The 17,786-nt window shown below is 48.3% G+C and overlaps 1 protein-coding gene across 2 annotated transcripts in view; it reads left to right on the forward strand.

Moving 5' to 3' along the window:
- Spt5 (Transcription elongation factor subunit Spt5) overlaps window positions 1-17,786 on the forward strand; it is a 53,726-nt gene that overhangs the window by 21,578 nt on the left and 14,362 nt on the right. For both annotated transcript variants that reach the window (XM_077693688.1, XM_077693689.1), the window contains exons 15-20: window positions 810-935; window positions 1,423-1,548; window positions 6,483-6,690; window positions 8,183-8,288; window positions 13,744-13,880; window positions 14,858-15,136. In XM_077693688.1, the coding sequence (XP_077549814.1) occupies window positions 810-935; window positions 1,423-1,548; window positions 6,483-6,690; window positions 8,183-8,288; window positions 13,744-13,880; window positions 14,858-15,136 (982 nt within the window). The remainder of the gene's footprint in view (window positions 1-809; window positions 936-1,422; window positions 1,549-6,482; window positions 6,691-8,182; window positions 8,289-13,743; window positions 13,881-14,857; window positions 15,137-17,786) is intronic.

Below are 17,786 nucleotides of genomic sequence, written 5' to 3' on the forward strand. Positions count from 1 at the left end.
ATTTTATATTTGGGGGAACTTTTCAGGTGAATAGGCGTCACTTGAAGGCAGTCGTGTGGGTTGAAAAAAGAGCCGTGTAGATTTTGTCATCTGAAGAACTGAAACTTTGGTTCAAAGCTGTGACCCAGAACCTCTGGGAATAACTGCTGTAGCCTTAGCCCCTAAGCTAGGCGGGAAGCTAATGGGTTGCGTTTGGTGCGATTGCAAAGGTAAAAAGATTTTGAACAAAAAGTTGGCCTTTTGTAATTTTGCCAGACAAGTTGTTCCACTGTATAAGTGAAGCAAAATACAAAATAAGGATTTCGTGGTGTAATCCTTCAGCCTAATTTTTACAGCTTTATTACAACTTAGTTTTTTAAAACTCTAAAAGCCTTTTAGTTCGGCTGGTTTGGACTGGATTGGGCTCGCTGTCTAGACCAGGAGCGACTTGTTTCTTATCTCAGTACACAGGTGATGTATGTCTAAAATGAGCAAACTAGGCCCTTCGGGACATTTTCATCAAACTGCAAAGCATTTCGTATTAGTGCACGAAGGTTGCTAAGCCCGTGGGTCATGCAACCCATAGGAATGTGATATTAAAGATCTCCAGGCAGGCTGTGCAGTCTGTAGCCGTCCACTACGCAACACCTCATAGCCCTGTTGTAGTGTCAGTGCGTTGAGCTAGATTTGAAAGATTTAATGTACTTTGTTGTACCTTGCTTGCATCTGTTTGAGCAAAACTTCTTGTCCAGCTGTTTTGCTGAGATTGGTGAGGATCATCACAGTTGCGGGACGATGAGGGTTGCGTTTGGTGGGGTGGTCACTCCCAGGTGGTACAAGTGAAGCACCAGTCGGTGACCAAGAAGTGCGATGCCCGCAAGGCGGTTGCGCTCGACTCCGACCAGAACCAGATTCAAGTCCGAGACATTGTCAAGGTCATCGACGGACCCCACTCGGTAAACAATGCCCTCCACTTCTATACAGTCCCAGTGGAGGGGAGGGGGGGCAGTGACTTATTTCCACTGACTGCTTCTTTCGGCGTTGCTCATTTGAAAGCTTGTTTTAGAAGTTGTGATGTGGGTGGACATTTTTTCGTTCCCCTCCACCTTGTAAATGGTGGGGAATCGGCTGGACGGGCAGTAAGAATAAGCCAACAAGGGCTTGCATTAACAGGTTGCCAATGACGCACGCCACTGCTGATTTTGTGGGCTGGGAAGCTTGAAACTGTTCATGTTAGCATTCTTTTCTTTTCTTTCTTTTTTTCCCCCAAAATGTTGTCCTTTTGGCATCTGTGTGGTGTGAAGTCAGTTATTAGGGGGTAGTTTGAAAGCATGCGTGTTGTCTTAGCGTTCACTTTGGGCTGATTATTGAGAACAAAGTTCGTTCTCCCTTGTTTTTGTGCTGATGGTCGATGTCGGTGTCTCTCTATTTTTCACTGGGCAGGGCCGGCAAGGGGACGTAAAGCACATCTTCCGCAACTTTGCCTTCCTCCACTCGCGGATGATGCTCGAGAATGGCGGCATCTTCGTCTGCAAGACGCGCCACCTTCTGCTGGCTGGCAGCACACGGGTGGGTTTACCTTATCATCATCATCATCATCATCTCTTGCTACGCCTTGTCCCGCTCTGCGTCTTCATTTATCCCCTTGTCCCCGCCTCTAACCGCTTAGCTCAGAAAGTACAAACTGTACAAAAAACAAAAGTACTTCTCCTGCTACACAACAGATGTACTGTGACCTTAAAATGCCTGGCTTGGTTTCGAAATTTGCATTCTGATGTATCGTTAGCCCACTGATGAATTCTAGGTCGCAGCACAGAAAGAGTTGAAAGCAATATTCATGCGAGTTCTTTTGCGCAAAGGTTAGCGTAATCTGGTCGGTTGAGCATGTTTTTCCGGCCAATAACCCCATTTGTAGCACTTTTTATGTAGACTACCTGGACTTGGTTGGAGCCAGCATAACTGTGGGAGAAATAGTAAACATTGGATTTGAATTTACAATTCTAGGGTCACTTCTTGCTTCAGTTATGCAAATTTTTGTTGGAAGTTAAAGGGGTCCTGAAATGCCTTCCGCCGATGCATGGATGTACATGTAACCAAATAAAGCAATGTATTAGCAATCTCCTCCTGCAAGAATTTTGTTAAAGCGATGAGTATTAGCTGAGAAATCGTAAATCAAAAACCGCGAATTATCGTCGCGCCGTATTTCCTCCTCCTTTCAACTGTTTCTTCGCTGTTGGCCTCCCCTCCCATGATGCTCCGCTCCTCAGCGGTGACGTACTTCCGCTATTGCGCTCCCACAGACTGCCGTCTGCTACGGGCCAGCTCTTTCGGCTTTTTCATCTCTGTAGACACCATGGACACAGGTTGGAAAAGCGAACGAATGACCTGGCCGCATGTGTGCGGCCTGGCCTTGCCCTTTCGCGGTTTACGTAGCTGCAGGGCTGCAGTTGGTATCGGCGGCGAACTCGCAGCCGCGTGGGGAGAATCGTGCGCTCGTTCCCTTTGGTGCACCGCGCACTGTTTATCCAAAAAGCGCGGTCTCAGATGTGGCCCCGCTGGTGCCGGGTGTTATTTTGCGGTGGTTGTAATTCCTACTACCGGGGGCATGTGAAAAAAGACATTTTCAACCGACACAGAACCCGTGCACAAAACGCGCCGGATCGGATCGCTTTATCAGCGGCGATGAACGTGAAGGCGAAGAGCAAACCAACGCTGCACTCGATCAGCGAGAACCCGTGTTCTGACAAGCTGCACCCATGTGTTGCATTCAACACTGACGGGAAAGCGTTTGTTTGCACTTGTTTGGATAGTCGTAAAATGTCCAAACACTCCGGCACTCCGCTAGCAGATCAGCCGGCGAGACATTTCGGAAAACATTTGACAGATGGCGCCGTATGCATTAGTGTGTCGCTACGCAAAACTGATGAGACGCTCTACTAAAACTCCCATCGCGGTGTCACGTAGCGGGACGCAAAAATTTAGCGTTTAGCGTATGCAAAGGCCACAAACGCTGTACTAAAACTCTATTAGCAGCAATATAGCGTGCGTATGTGAAACCGCTTGCGTTTACAAAGCTGCACGACGAGCGCGTACGTTTCAAACCTAGTGACATCGTTTAAATACACTGGCAAGCACAGTGTAACGTAGTCAGATATCAACCGTATGCTCAGGCGACAAGCAAGATCTTGTTTTATGTGGGGCGGAGATTGCGCATAAAGGCCCGTTCGCACTTGCGACGAAAGCGAGTGAAAGCGGCAGGAATTCCGTCGCTTTGTCGCGCGACGATCGTTTTTGTCGAATGGTCGGGACAAATTTTGGTTGCGCGACAGAATTCCCGTCGCTTTCGCTCGCTTTCGTCGCAAGCGGGAATGGAAAGTTCTGCCGCTGCCGTTTGCTACGCAGCTCGGAGGTAACCGCGCGATCTGCTCGGGCCGGATGAACGCGCACACTCCCGCACGGCAGCGCCCCAAGCGGCAGACGGCCGCGTACATCGCTCCCGGTGCCCGCCTGGAGCCCGCCCTCGGCACACTAGCCAGTATATTTCAGGCACTATAATGGAGGAAAGATTTTTTGCTTCCGATGAACCTAGTTCTTTGCCCCTGTGTTTTTAAATACGTGAAGTGTTAAGCACGTCGTCCTCACGCAGCTCTGTATCGTCGTAGCATCGCTGATTGTCCGAACGAAGCTTGCAGCTAAGCCAATGCAGCGACCGAAGCTGTGTGTGTGTGTGTGCATCGCCTCCTGTGTGTTGTGGACGCGTTCGTTTCGCGATGAAATGCGACATTGTACTTCTGCGGGTGGATAGTGCTTCCCATGGTCTGGATTATCTTTCTCGAACGACGTACCACTTAACCTCGAATTTGGTATGTGCAGTGTGCCTGGCTAAAAGCCTTCACGCTTGCGCGCCAGAGTTGTGACTTGCTGCTCGTCCCCGCAAACCGGGTGTGAGGTGAGTGCCGTATTTACGACGGGCAGGAGGAGGCAACTCATCGTCTGTCAATCGCGGTTCAGACTTGCAACGCATGTTGTGACGTTGCGTTCGTTCGAAACGCATCTCTGGATTGTTTTGAAGTTGAATAAAATGTACGCGTCAAACCCGGGCATTCGGCTCAGGGCGTTCTCTGCGATTGCACCAAAGAAGTGCCACGGGACTTTCATTATGGTACGTACTCACGTAAGATAAAATCCACGTCGTGTTATGGCCGTGTTGCATTCAATACAAACGGTTAAGCGTTTGTTTACACTTGTTTCGTTTGTCGTAAAATGTCAAAGCACTCCGGCACTCCGCTGGCAGATCAGCCGGCGAGCCGACGCTGAGCAGACGACTCATCTCTTTGCCGGAAGTGCGTGAAAAAGCCGCCCAATAGGAGGATGTCTAGCTCATGACGAACATCTGGGAATCGATGATGTAGACATGTGAAGATGGCGGCGTCCAAAAACACGAAGGAAAGGGTGAGAAAAAAGCGACAAACTTTGCAACAAAAGTGTGAGCTTTCCGCTGCGCGTAAAAGAGTAATACTTGGCACAGGTGACGTTGGCGACCCAATCTAGCGATTGCGCTAGTTCATTTAGTGTGCTCAAAATGCCTTTCAGGGCCCCTTTAATGAAAATGTGTGTTGGCTGGAATTGGCTTGATGTGAGGCAGTTGGAGGAAAATCTGAACGCAATTGGTTTGCTTGAGATAGTGCCAAAGTGATTGGCACAAGTTATAGCTTTAGTTTTCAAACTAGTTTTAGGGACTTACAGCAGGCAATAAAAATAAAATAAAATAGCTGAAACACAATGGTCTGCTTGAGATGTGGCCAAAGTGATTGGTGTATGTTATAGCTTTAGTTTTCAAGCTAGTTTTTTTAGGTGCTGACAGGAGGCAATAAAAATAAAATAAAATAGACGAAACCAATGTGAAACATTGGTCCTTTTTTGTTTTTGTACAATAATTTTGATACCATTTTCTTTTACTGTCTGGTCGGCGCTATAATAGGAGAGCTTTAGAGTAAGGGTGTGCCGATAAGCGGCAGCTCATGTAGTGTATCTGACAATCAAATTCATACTAAAAATAAATGAGAAGAATGAACACATCTAGCGACTGCAGCTACTGCTTTCACAATGGCAGTTTTGTCTGTAGGATGTGTTGAGGGGATGGAATCCATTGCATTTTGTTGATCCCATAGTGCAGTGCACTGTTCTAAAAGGTAGAAGTTTGAGTCTGGTTCTGGGAAACGGAAAAGATGGCACAGTTCGGTTGTGATGCACCATTAAAACTGCTATTTAATAAAACCTTTAAAAAAATTTTTTGTTTTGATGAGGATGGTAATGCCCTCAGATGGAAATTAATTTTCTTTTTTTTATTTTACTTAAATAGAAAACACAATTTCTTAAAAATATCTTTTAGTGGTATCGCCTCTGGTGCGCCAGAAAAAAAGACAATTTTTTTTTTGTAAACTGGCATGCATTTAACGGCTTTCGAGTGGAATTGAGAAAGGGACTCATTTTCTGTATCAATGCCTAATACCTAACAGCTACAAATTTCTGGCAGTTTGCTCCCCATCATACCGAAATTGCGAGGACCATATGAAAGCTGTTCTTCCTGCCTACGCTAACGATGCAACATGGCATGTGACGTGACACAGTGTTTAGTTCCAGGCACTGTTTAGTTCCAGATTGTTTCAAATGTGATATGAGACTTCGGCTCCACGTTCTTTCTTCCTGGCTCCTTGCTGTAGCAAATGGACGACGCACATTTGTGTCCACATGTGCACCAAAAGGTGCCCGGCCTGTGTTTCATTCCCGTCTGCTTTTAGTTTCCGTGGAGAGCGCTTTATTCTTTGTTGCTAGTGGCTGGCTGAGCAGTGCAATTAGAGAAAGAAAATTAAAGCCGTTCCACTCAATGTGAAAGCTGTCGGAGTGCAGAGCAGTTATTCGCCATAATGGGCTATAGCGCCATTATCCGCTCACTGCTACCACCCAACGCAATTAAAATTTCCCGCCTTCGCAGCGCTCGCGAGCCCCCCTGCCTGAAACTGCGCCAGCGGGAGGGCTGTTCTTTTTGTGCTTGCTTTTCCTCCTGCATGTGCCGGCGTTGCACTGCCACTTTTTTTTCCGCTTACTGTCATAAAAATCAACCCAACGAGCGTTCCTAACTAAATGAACGCATGTGCTGCGGGTTAGTTACGTACATTTTGCCTTAAGTGTACCTGCAGTTTTCTTTGCACTAAACAACGGGCAGATGTATGACAAGCGCCAGCGGTTCATTAATTTTGAACGCTTATGACTATACAAACCGCCTGACTTTCGAAGCCTCTGGGTTACGCCGCGACGACGGAATGCCGTGTGGCTCTACTTGGGTCCAGAGAGCGAGCTACAACGACAAGGGGAGCTCCTAAAGTGCTCTGCACTTTAAAAAAGAAGTCCTCGCCTTGGAGTTGGAGATAGGGGAATGTGAGTTGGAGAGAAAGGCTTCTCTCCTTCAAGTTACCATTTTTGCCTTCATCACACCCCCGCAGCAGACGACGGGTCCTGGCATGGGCGGCTACACACCCCTGTCACCCCGCATCTCGAGTCCCATGCACCCCTCAGGAGGAGGAGGAGGCGGAGGGGCAGGAGGAGGAGGAGGCCGCGGCGGGGGCTTTGGTGGAGGCCGGGGCCGCGGGGGTCGCAGAGACAGCGAGCTCATTGGCCAGACCATCAAAATCACCCAGGGGCCCTACAAGGGTGAGCACCCACTGATGCTACTCTCGCTCCCCACGTCTGTTCGCCTGATTTTAGCCTCGTTGGCAGTCCTCAGATACTTTATTTAACTCTTTCATGACGGCAGAAAAATGGCCGATTTTCAGTGCTTCTAGAATACTTTTTTTTTTCTCTTCAGCTACTGAACACATTTAGCAATGCTATGCATGAAATTTTAGCTCCTAGATTTCTCTTTCAAACAGCAGTTTTGTGAAAGATACAAATGTTTACTGTTTATTGGTCAATGAAACAAAAATATGCACAAAAAAGTATACACAAAACACAAATAGGCAATTTTACCGAGCCTATAATTTATTTTAGGAATTCTAAGATATGCAAAATGTTTCTATGTTACTAAGCTATGATTCAATGTATGCATCAACACTTTACACCAAGTGCTAGATTTTTGCGGGCCCACCAACCTAACGGCCCGGACGGCCGTGCCACTCCGCGAAACCACTCGAGTGCCAGTTGGTCTCTCTAAAATGTGCATCCAAGCATGCTTGTTTGTGTTCTCACACCAAATCCTTACCACTGCAGTAGTAAAAAAAAATAAAAAAAAATAATGCTGTTGAGAAGCAGCGCGCGTTGCTCCGCTGTGCTAATTTTGCGCGAGTGCCAAGCTATCTTGAATGTGATAACGTGATAAGGCACGGTGCATTTGGCAAAATATCCCTATCGCGCATTGTCCAGACCCTACACATGAAAGTAATACCACAGTCAGATATTAGGCACATTTTGTTTATAAATACAGTGCAAAGTGAAAAACGAACCTTCCCTGGCAGCACTTGTCAAAGTCTGAGGCTGTTGAATGGGACAGTCTTCATCAGGACTAAAATCTGAAGAATCCACATCGTTGCTGGAGCCATCACTGCTTTTGGGGCAAAAAAAATCAGCAGCAGCAGTGGCTGAAGTCCCTGAAACCGCTCTCCACCTTTGCAGAGCACGCAGTGAAACAAGAAATCATTTTCGCCCAATTTGCTGCTACCTTGAGTTCAAATTTCACTCGCGATGCAGTCTACCCATGTGAAATGTAAACAAACGGCAACGAAACCGAAAAATGGGTTTCCAGTGAACATGCCAGATGGTGTAAGTTGTTCGAATAGCGCCGTTTGTAGTTTTTGCGGGAGGTTTAAAAATCACCATTCACCCATGAATGATTGCCTATGGCGCGGTCGCGATAGAGTTAAGCTGGTAATGTCGCACTTTGAACTGCCTTGAACCCTGCAGCAATCCCTGCAGCTACCAGGGTAGTTACCAGAAGGCCAGTTGGTACTTCCTTGTGGCACCCATGCCAATTGCATGACTTGAGCCTGCAAGGTGCAATTGGGCAATAGCTGATCGCTTACTGTGTAAGCTGTAGCTGCTTCTCAAAGCATGGTGGGGAGATCGATAGTGCACCATTTGAAAAGTGTTGGTACGTTGAAATGCCTGAACGGTGGGATGAGCTGAGATGATGGGCCGTTGTTGCTTTCAGGACACATTGGCATTGTCAAGGACGCCACAGAGACCACGGCAAGAGTGGAGCTTCACACCAAGTGTCAGACTATTTCGGTGGATCGGTCACGTATTGCAGTCGTCGGGTAAGTGCTGGGATGAGGCTGTTATTTTTCCGCTCTACCTGTATTGTCGTTTTCAGTGACAATGAATGTGGGAATTTTCAGTTTTTTAGGGGCGAAGCACCTTAAGGGGAGACGCGGGTCTTGAAATGGTCAAAAAACGCGAAATTTGGCATTTTTTGAAAATGACATATTCGGGTTATATATACTCTAAAGTACCTGCCTGAAAAGTTTCATCGTCAAATTCGAAGTCTAAATATTAAAAAAACGATAAATACGATGCTCGCACAGCGCTAAAAACGCGAGTTCAGAGCGAAAGTTAGTCGAAATTCGCGCCCCACTCCGCCTGAAACGGCGCGGTCGATGGCGGCCATTTTGGTCTTGTTTGAAAGCTGCTTCTCTTCTCTACCTTCCCACATCCTTCTCTTCCACGACGACCTTCGTGGACGTCTGTTTTCTTCGTTTTTTCAAAGGGCAGATAACAATCACTGATTGGTCGCTCCTCCACCCGGTGGGTACGTCAGAGCGCGCGCCAGCGCACGCCGTTCTGCCATTGGCCTAGACGCGCCTCTCCGCTTTTTTGCTCCTTTCCTCCTCTCGGCTCGCCCGCTCTCCGCGTCGTCTGCTCGGCGGCGACGGCGCCTCATGGTATTCACGGCGGCGCCCATTGCGGTCTACGCGCATCGTTCTTTGTTGTTCTTTCCCCGCGGTCGACTGTTCGTCTTTTCTTCGACAAGTTCGTGTGTTCTTCGTGTTTGCGGTTGTGTTGAACGTTGTTTCTCTGTGCGAAAAGGTGCGGGTCTACGTTCTCGACATGCCGGGCGACGTTCGGTTGAAAGCGAGCACGCGGAAAGCTTTCGGAAAAACGTCGAGACGAGCGTGGAACAAAAAAACGGTGTCATGTGCAAGCGAAGCATCGCAATCAGCCCCGCCAGATTCAGTGGATCATCGAAAGTCTCCGAATTTGCCGGGAACGTCAGCCGAGTTGCCTGCCGATGGCATCGCGGGCCCGAGTTGTAGCAACGGTCGTTCCTCAAGTGCTGGCAGAGCGGAGCGCGTCGACACTGCATTCTATTCCGCGACGGAGCAGCAGCAGCGCGTTGACAAATCGCAACAGTGCAAGCAAGCGTTGTCAGAAAAGTCGGCGACCCAGCGGAAGTTCGACCTTCTCGGCGTCAACGAGGGGAGCCAGGCAAGCGATGCTGGAACTGATTTTGTCATTGTGGACATGAAGGTCCTGAACGACTTCTTCGCGCAGGCGAAGTGCGGTAGCTGCGGTTCGGGACCCCTGACGCTCACGAAGGCTGAGGATAAAGAGTATGGCTTGGCAGTCAAGCTTGTGCTCGTTTGCGCCACGTGCGAATTCGAGAAGAAACAATTCTCCTCCCCAAGGGTTGCTGGGACTGCAAACATCACTCCCTTTGAAGTGAACATGAGGGCCATGAAGGGTATACACTCGATTGGCAAAGGTGTTACAGCCCTTGCAGACTTCTGCGCGTGCATGAACTTGTCCCACCGTGGCCTGCACCACAAAACTTTTCAGGGGCATTTGAAAACCAAGCTTCTTCAAGCCTCTGAAGCCTGTGCAACTGCAAGCGAAGCTGCCAGTGCAGCAGTTGTCAAAACTCTGTACGCGGACCTCCTGAACCCAGTGGGCAATATTGATGTTGTCTTTGATGGGTCTTGGATGACCCGAGGGCGAAGCTCCCACATTGGCGTGGGGTGCATTATAGAGCTGTACTCGGGTTTGGTCTTGGACCACGTAGTGTTGTCCAACTTTTGCCTCGGTTGTGCCCTCGGACCAAACCCAGATGATGACGTGTACAGTGACTGGTATGCAGCCCACGAGTGCCAGAGGAACATTGACTGCAATGCAGGCCGGATGGAGGTAGAGGCTGCACTGATCATGTTTCAGAGATCCTTGGCCAAGTATGGACTCCGATACACCACTGTTGTTTGTGATGGAGACTGCCGCACTTTCTATGCGCTGACTGCAGCAGGAGTGTACGGCTTCATCAGCATCAGTAAAAAGGACTGCATCAATCACGTGGCCAAAAGGATGGGGACAACCCTGCGTGGTGTTCTCGACAAGACAAAGGCCCAGGGGGAGTCACTCGGAGGTAGAGGACGGCTCACGCAAGACCGAATCAAGAAGATTCAGAGCTACTACGGCTATGCCCTTAGGAGCAACCGCAACGACGTGCCAGGGATGAAGAGGGCAGTGGAAGCCACGCTGTTGCACATGACGTCCACAGACAGTGCACCAAATCACAGCAAGTGCCCTGACGGGGCTGAGTCATGGTGCAAGTACAACCGAGCCCTTGCTAACGGCGAGGATCCACCTGCACACAAGAACCCCCTTCCCGACTGCGTTCGGGTTGCCCTGGAGCCAGTGTTCGCCAGGCTGAGTAATGAAGACCTGCTGGCACGGTGCAGTGATGGAATGAGCCAGAATGCCAGCGAGAGCCTCCACTCTGTCATCTGGACCCAGACATCAAAGAACTCCAACGCCTCTCTCATCAGTGTGAAGAGGGCTGTTGCAGAGGCCGTTGCAGTGTATAACCAGGGCAGGCGAGCAACGATGGAGTCTGTCACTGCAAGCCTGGGCTATGCTGCCGGCAACTGCCTTGTACGCCGCAGCATAGAAAAAGACAGCCTGCGCTTGCACAAGGCAAACGCAGCCCACGAGAGCCGCAGCGGCGTGAAGGAGAGGTTCTCCAGGCGGCACAGGAACGACACGTCTGGCGACTACAGCCCGGGACAGATGTAAGGGACCCATCCGGCGCCACACAAACAAAAGGCCCTTCTTAGGGCCATAAAAATTCTGCTTATGGAGCTGGCTCATGCTGCTGACGCCTCCCATAACCTTTTCCGAGGTCTTCTCATTACATTGTGAAATTTTTTTTTACACCATGGTCGTTCTTTCTATTTTTTTTTATTTGTTCCTATAAACGGATTATGAAACTTAATATCTCAATTTGTTCAGGAAGAACTACATTTCATGTTTGCAAACAATATTGCATGGAATCCCTCATAGAATTTTGTGCAATCAGTGTCAAAACTTCAATTGCAATTTACTCAGCTTCACGTTTTTTGCCGATGTGCCTAGCCTTACGGGGGTTTTCAGTGGTTTCTTTTTTGACGATTTCAACCAAACTTACACCGTTGAATTCAGAATGAAATGACCTGCATGCTGAAGCTATTTTTAATGGTGCAACATGCACCACATAGTTGTAATGAGCAATAACGTAACCTCGTTAGGCTGTGTGAACGGCATACTGAGCATGATTAGCCTAATTTTATCTAATAAACCTTTTTTTACAGAAATATAAATAGCTTCAGCATGCATGGCAGGTCTTAGGCTAAATTTTCATACCATTTATTTTTAAAAATTCCAATTAAAAAGTCCCTTAACGGCCCGTAAGAAATGACCTAATTAGGCTCCAGTATTTCCTCTGTAACTCAAAAACTAAATATGCTACCTTAAAACTAATTGCATATTTGAAATCAGGGAAACAAGACACACATGCACAGTAATTTTCATGGCCCTAGCTTAAATAATAAAAAAGTTCATTTCAAGACCCACGTCTCCCCTTAAAGGAGCCATGAAGACAAAATGCAAGTTTGTGTTATTCGAAAGATTTCGTGTTTTATAGTGCCCCCAGCGCTTGTCCGAATGCAAACGATGCTTTATTCACCGAGAAATTAATCAATTTAGGTAAAAATTTTGATTTTCCCGCTCAATCGGGCGTTTTCGTGGTCCCTCATGACATCAGAGGAGCCGACCGCTCTGCAGCTTAGGGTCCCTTGATTCACGCATCCGCCGTACAGGGTGGAGACACGTATGCGCTGGCGCCTCCATTTCGGTCCACTCGCTCGCTGCCGAAACAAGTCATTGTATCAAAACCGCGCTAAAATTATCGCCGCAACGGGGTTAACTGACGAAGTTTGAATCATCTTATCTGTTTCGCGTTGCTGGGTCTCGTGGGAAACGAGAACAACGCGTTGTGCACGTTGACCCAACTGCAGCGGCACGGGACCGTTCAAAGGGTGTCTCCACTCTGTACGTTGGCGCTGGCACTGAGGTACTCGCGCGTTTGTTTACGTTACTGAACCTAGATGGCGCCACCATACCGTGGCGTGTCGTTTTCTGCCTTTTTTTCGTTCTGGGAGAAAATGGTTTCGTGAAACATAGTGCTCACTCGACAAATATGTTCACGTAAGAGACCGTCGCGTCAATAAATCGGCCAGTGGCGTCTGAGGCAACCCCAAAGCACCGCAGTTCTGTGCAGCTAAACAAGCATAGTGCACGCAGTACTAACAACAGCAGTACGAAGCGGTACTTCTATGTTTACATGTGCTTTCGTAACTTACACTTACCACCATTCTTACGGCTTTAAAAAGAATGTGCCCTAAATTTAAGCGCAAATAGCTCGTTCGGCAAGCTTGTAAGCTCTGCCTAATTTGCGTTTACTTTCGCCGGCCTCCGCCAATCGCAGAACTGGCTCGAATGACATCATAGATTCTGTTGCGGGAAATGAGCTAGTGGGTCGCATGGCCATTCCCTTTTTTCCTAATTATGTAGCTTATTCGAGCAAAGTTTACGTTAAAAGTGGTGTCAGTATGATTCTAACGAGGCAATCTTTTGAATGAGCCAAACTTGTGTTTTCTCTTCATGGCTCCTTTAAGGCCGAGGCTTGTCCGTGCTCACAGCTCAGCACTGTGTAAATTGAAACACCTGTGAACAAAAGGTTTACAAAAGGTTAACAAGAACAAAATAAAAGGTTCACAAAAGGTGAGGGAGGAAGGGGGAGAGAGAGAGAGAGAGAGAGATGCGCTGTGCATGCACAAGAAGCATTACCCGCCGCGGTGGCTCAGTGGCTAAGGCGTTGCGCTGCTGAGCACAAGGTCGTGGGTTCGATTCCCGGCCGCGGCGGCCGCTTTTCTGATGGAGGCGAAAAGCAAAAACGCCCGTGTGTACGAGATTTCGGCGCACGATAAAGATCCCCAGGTGGTCAAAATTAATCCGGAGCCCTCCACTACGGCGCGCCTCATCACCTGCGTTGCGTCGGCGTGTTAAACCCCACAATCAATCATCAATCAATGCACAAGAAGCATTGGATTGGATTGGATTGGAGATCATTTTAGCAGCAGTAACCACTCCCATGGGTAATTTACGGTAAGAACGATCCCCAGTGCTTCGCCCACTCGTCATGATCCACTTCGTGGAGATGCGTGAATTTTTTTGTCTTCAAAACGTTCCCACGCAAATTTATGCATCTCTGTTGTGGTCTAATGTCAATGTGTAAGATGGGAAAAGTGTAACTACTGCGGTGTTGGGCTATCAACTGCCGAGGCACATCTTTTGAGCAATTTTTTTTTCCTCTTGCGACGTCTCTCAGTTCAGATCGGGCTTTGAGAGGGGTCCATGCTGGGAGACGTACTTACCCGCCCCATTTTTCTTCCTCTTGTTCTTCAGGAGTGCCAGCAAGGGTGGAACTGGCGGAGTCTCCTCGTACAACAGGACACCCATGTACGGAAGTGGTAGCCAGACACCCATGTACCAGAGTGGTTCCCGCACACCCATGTATGGGTCGCAGACACCGCTTTACGAAGGTGCGCTTGGTCCACTTTTCTGTCCAATTGATACCCATTGGTGCCTGTATTTAAAAAAAAAAAATGTTTTTTTTGCTTGCTGTTGACTTGTGTGAACTGAGAAGCTTTTTGATTTCTAGTCCTGACTTTTAATGTGTTGCAAAGGGGAGGTGTTGCAGGTGTTTTCCTGGTCTTATGCTAGAACCACCACAGTGTTTGTCATGCCTTGGCCGTCGTGGCTGGTTGTGTGTTTCTCTCAGTATTTTTCTGTGCCTTTCCTTACTACATCACTGTTGTCTGCCTTGTACTGCGGTAGTTTTTGTGAAAACCACCTGGGTAACAGGGTGGTGATTGAGAGACAGGACTATGAGCAGGGGAAGACCAGTAATTTGATCGAGGGATGAAATAAAATTTGGAGACAAAGAATGTACTCGAGGAAGTGCAGGTCAGGGGCGGATGGAGATCGACGGGGGAGGCCTTCATCCTGCATGGGACTTAGGTATTGTTTTGTGGCGGCTGGACAGAGCTGACACAAATCGTAAAAGATTATGAATCGGTGTACTTACAAGGTCATGAGACCTACGCATGGTCGGGAACAAATGAAATGCGAACACGAAAAGATGAACCAGACACCAACAGCACGACTTCTTTCTGTGCGAGTGAAATTGCCACGTGGATTTATTATAGTAACAGAGATAGAAAATGTGTCTTTCCAAATATACCACTTGCGAGCCATTATTCTATCTTCACTATCGGCATTCTTTGATTTTGCTTGATGTGATTCATATTTTCGTGTTCATTTCATTTGTCCATGACTACACTGGCTATGAGAGCTTGAGCAATGTGCCGGTGCCATTCACTGCATTGTCATCATCGCTGGTGGCTGCCTGTTGTGCTACGCACCACTGTCCATTTTGTCTGTTCTCGTAACAATGTGATGATGATGATGATGGTGGTGGTGATGATGATGATGATGTCCTTCGGCTCGTCCCACGCAGCGGGCAGCCGGACGCCACACTACGGTGGGGGCCAGACGCCGCTGCACGACGGCAGCCGCACGCCCGTGCATGGCGCGTGGGACCCGACGGCCTCCAACACGCCGGCGCGCCCCGAGCTGGAGGACTACTCGCTGGAGGAGGCCTCGCCCTCCCCCTCGTACCAGCCGGCTACCCCGGGATACCAGGCCCCCGAGACCCCGCAGGGGCCCTACACCCCACAGACGCCCGGCATGTACGGGTCGGACCGCAGCTACTCGCCCTCGCCAAACGCCTACCAGCGTGAGTCTCTCTTTGCCCGCCGTCGCCCAAACGAGAAAAAGGAAAAGGAGCCTGCCGGTTTTGTTTGCTTGCCTGAGCTGTGAAGTGCATTGCTGAGAAGTGCTCTAAAAGTGCCCACTGGATAATACCAGGGTCTATTGGAGACTAGGAACAGGTTTCGGCGTCGGTTTTGGGCTGTGGAGGCGGCGTCTTATGGATTGCATTTATAGCACACTACGCGTAACCCTTGACTGGGGAGCTCTCTCAGTGTGTCCACCTCTCCTCATTTTAAGTGCAGAGCACTTTAGAAGTCATTGTAGCTCGCTCGCTGGACCTTAGTAGAGCCGCACGGCGTTCCGTCGTAGCGGCTGTTGCGTCGTAACCCAAAGGCTTCTAAAGCCAAGCGGCTTATATACTGCATTTACTTGCGTAATGAACCCACTTTTTTTCTGGAAAATTCGTCATGAATTTGGGGGCAGGGTTCATCATGCGGGAAAAAATTGCAATTTAAAAGTTTGAATGTGAACATCTTCGACAGAACTCTGTCTGGTTGGGTTAAACTTAAGAGGCAAATACACCAACCAAGGGCGTTTATTCAAAGCGGTCCCTACAGACACAGCGGTCCCTACAGCGGTCCCTACAGGACCGCTTTGAATAAATGCCCTTGGTTGGTGTATTTGCCTCTTAAATTTAAAAGTTGAAATTTTATACAATAAAGTTGCTAAGGGAAGCACTGTTAGAACCGTACTATTTTCGTAAAAACACGTAGGTAATTAGTAATCAAATTTCTTTTTTATTCCCAACATGCTAGTCATATGGAGCTGTTCTCCTCACTGAAGTCACCTGCGGCTTCACATTTGTTGTTGGCCCACAGTGCACCGTCTTCCGTGCCGTCAAGGCACTTCAAAATATCTTTTTCGACTCCAAGAAACTTCCCCTTTTTGGGCCCATGAAACGCATAGTGATCCCTGTTCACAGCCCAAGAACCTCTGGTTTTCACCCATAGCGTACACACAGTGGGTCAACACTGAAGTGCCGCCCAGCCACGCGGTTTCCATGTGCATCAACACATGCTCCACCACCTTCAGTGTAAAACCGGCTGTGTAGCTCATGTACTGGCCCATCGTACGGCGCGTACCAGGAGCACAAAAAAAGTTTGCAACACAGCTGAGCAACAAAACCACAGAGCGTGATGGCGACTTTGTTAAACAGCAAGAGCAGAGGAGTGCGCAGTACGTTTAGTGCTTTGTTCGCACGCCGCCAAAACCCGCCGGAACAGCAAAGAGCAGGGAAAGAGTGTGGAGTACGTTTTGTGCTTTGTTCGCCCGCCTCAACGTTTCTATGGCGCAAGAAGGTTTGTTTTGTGTTCAGCAGGTGGCGCTCCACAAGCACGCAATTTTTAAGTTGTGAGCCGCGGCATTTGCGCTCACGTCTTTGGCTGCTGTTGAGATTTCATTTTGTTGGAATGCGTTTTTAGCATTTCTGCCCGTACTGTAGCAGGATATCAAGTTACTGCGATCGTCTACGGCATCGGCAACCATGCTGAGATAAAAACATATTCCCGCTGCATTTTTTTATTCGATGCGACAAAAAAGTAAATTCTCAAGAAGAAAAGGGGGGAGGGGGTTGATTACACTAGTAAATACGGTAGTCATAAGCGTTCGAAACTTGTGAAGCGCTGGCGCTTGTCATACATTTCCCCGTTGTTTAGCACAAAGAAATCTGCAGGTACATTTCAGGCAAAATATGCGTAATTAACCGGCAGCACCCGCGTTCATTTATATAGGAACGCTCGTTGGGTTGGTTTTTACGGTAGCAAGCAAAAAAAAATTGGCAGTGCTACGCCGGCATGTGCGGGAGGAACAGCAAGCACAAAAAGAACAGAAATCCTGCTGGCGCAGTTTCAGGCAGGGAGCGTGCGAGCACTGCGGAGGCGGGAAATTTGAGTTGCATTGGGTGGTAGCAGTGAGCGGATAACGATGCTACAGCCCATCATGGCGAATCACTGCTCTGAACTTCCGACAGCTTTCACATTGAGTGGAACGGCTTTAATTTTTGAGCTAAAGCCGCTAGTAGCACGATTGAGGCCAGTGGTAGAGGGCCAGAAAGGCCCTTGATGCGTGGAAGAAAGTTTGGCGGCTTGTTTCTGTAGCATGCGTACGCATGTAAAAAGCAGCAGAATTGACACTTTTGTGGGATTGCTTGTGTGGTTGTTCACTTTTATACGTAACAGCGGATTAAACGAATAGCTTTTGAACAGCTGAAATGTGGCTGTTGACAGTTGGAGGCCGCTCCCAATAAAACATGCTTGCTATAACAAGGCAGAAGACATGGTTTTGGTTAGTGCAGGCTTGCCTGACGTGTTGACTTTCTGGCGTTGTAGATCGGAAAGTGCAAAAGAACAAGGAGGGGGAGTCTAGGCGCTTGAGGACTGCAGGGGTGAGACAGCTGCGCATATTGCGCAGGTTTGATACAAATTTGTTTTCCTGCGCCAGGCTGCTCCAAAAGCTTGAAAATTGGTAAAATTGCGCCAAACTGCTCCAAAACCGCCAACGATTTTAACGCTCCCATCAGTTTCATGGGGAAAAATGCTTACTGACCGCATAATTTCCATTACCCCCCAAGTTGATGCCGTTTGCAAAAATTAATTGATCGATCATTCAATAAAAAA

This window comes from Haemaphysalis longicornis, unplaced genomic scaffold, assembly GCF_048455015.1.
Source record: "Haemaphysalis longicornis isolate Haplotype H1 unplaced genomic scaffold, Haemaphysalis longicornis Haplotype H1 scaffold_12, whole genome shotgun sequence".
In the NCBI taxonomy this organism is placed as follows: Eukaryota; Metazoa; Arthropoda; class Arachnida; order Ixodida; family Ixodidae; genus Haemaphysalis; species Haemaphysalis longicornis.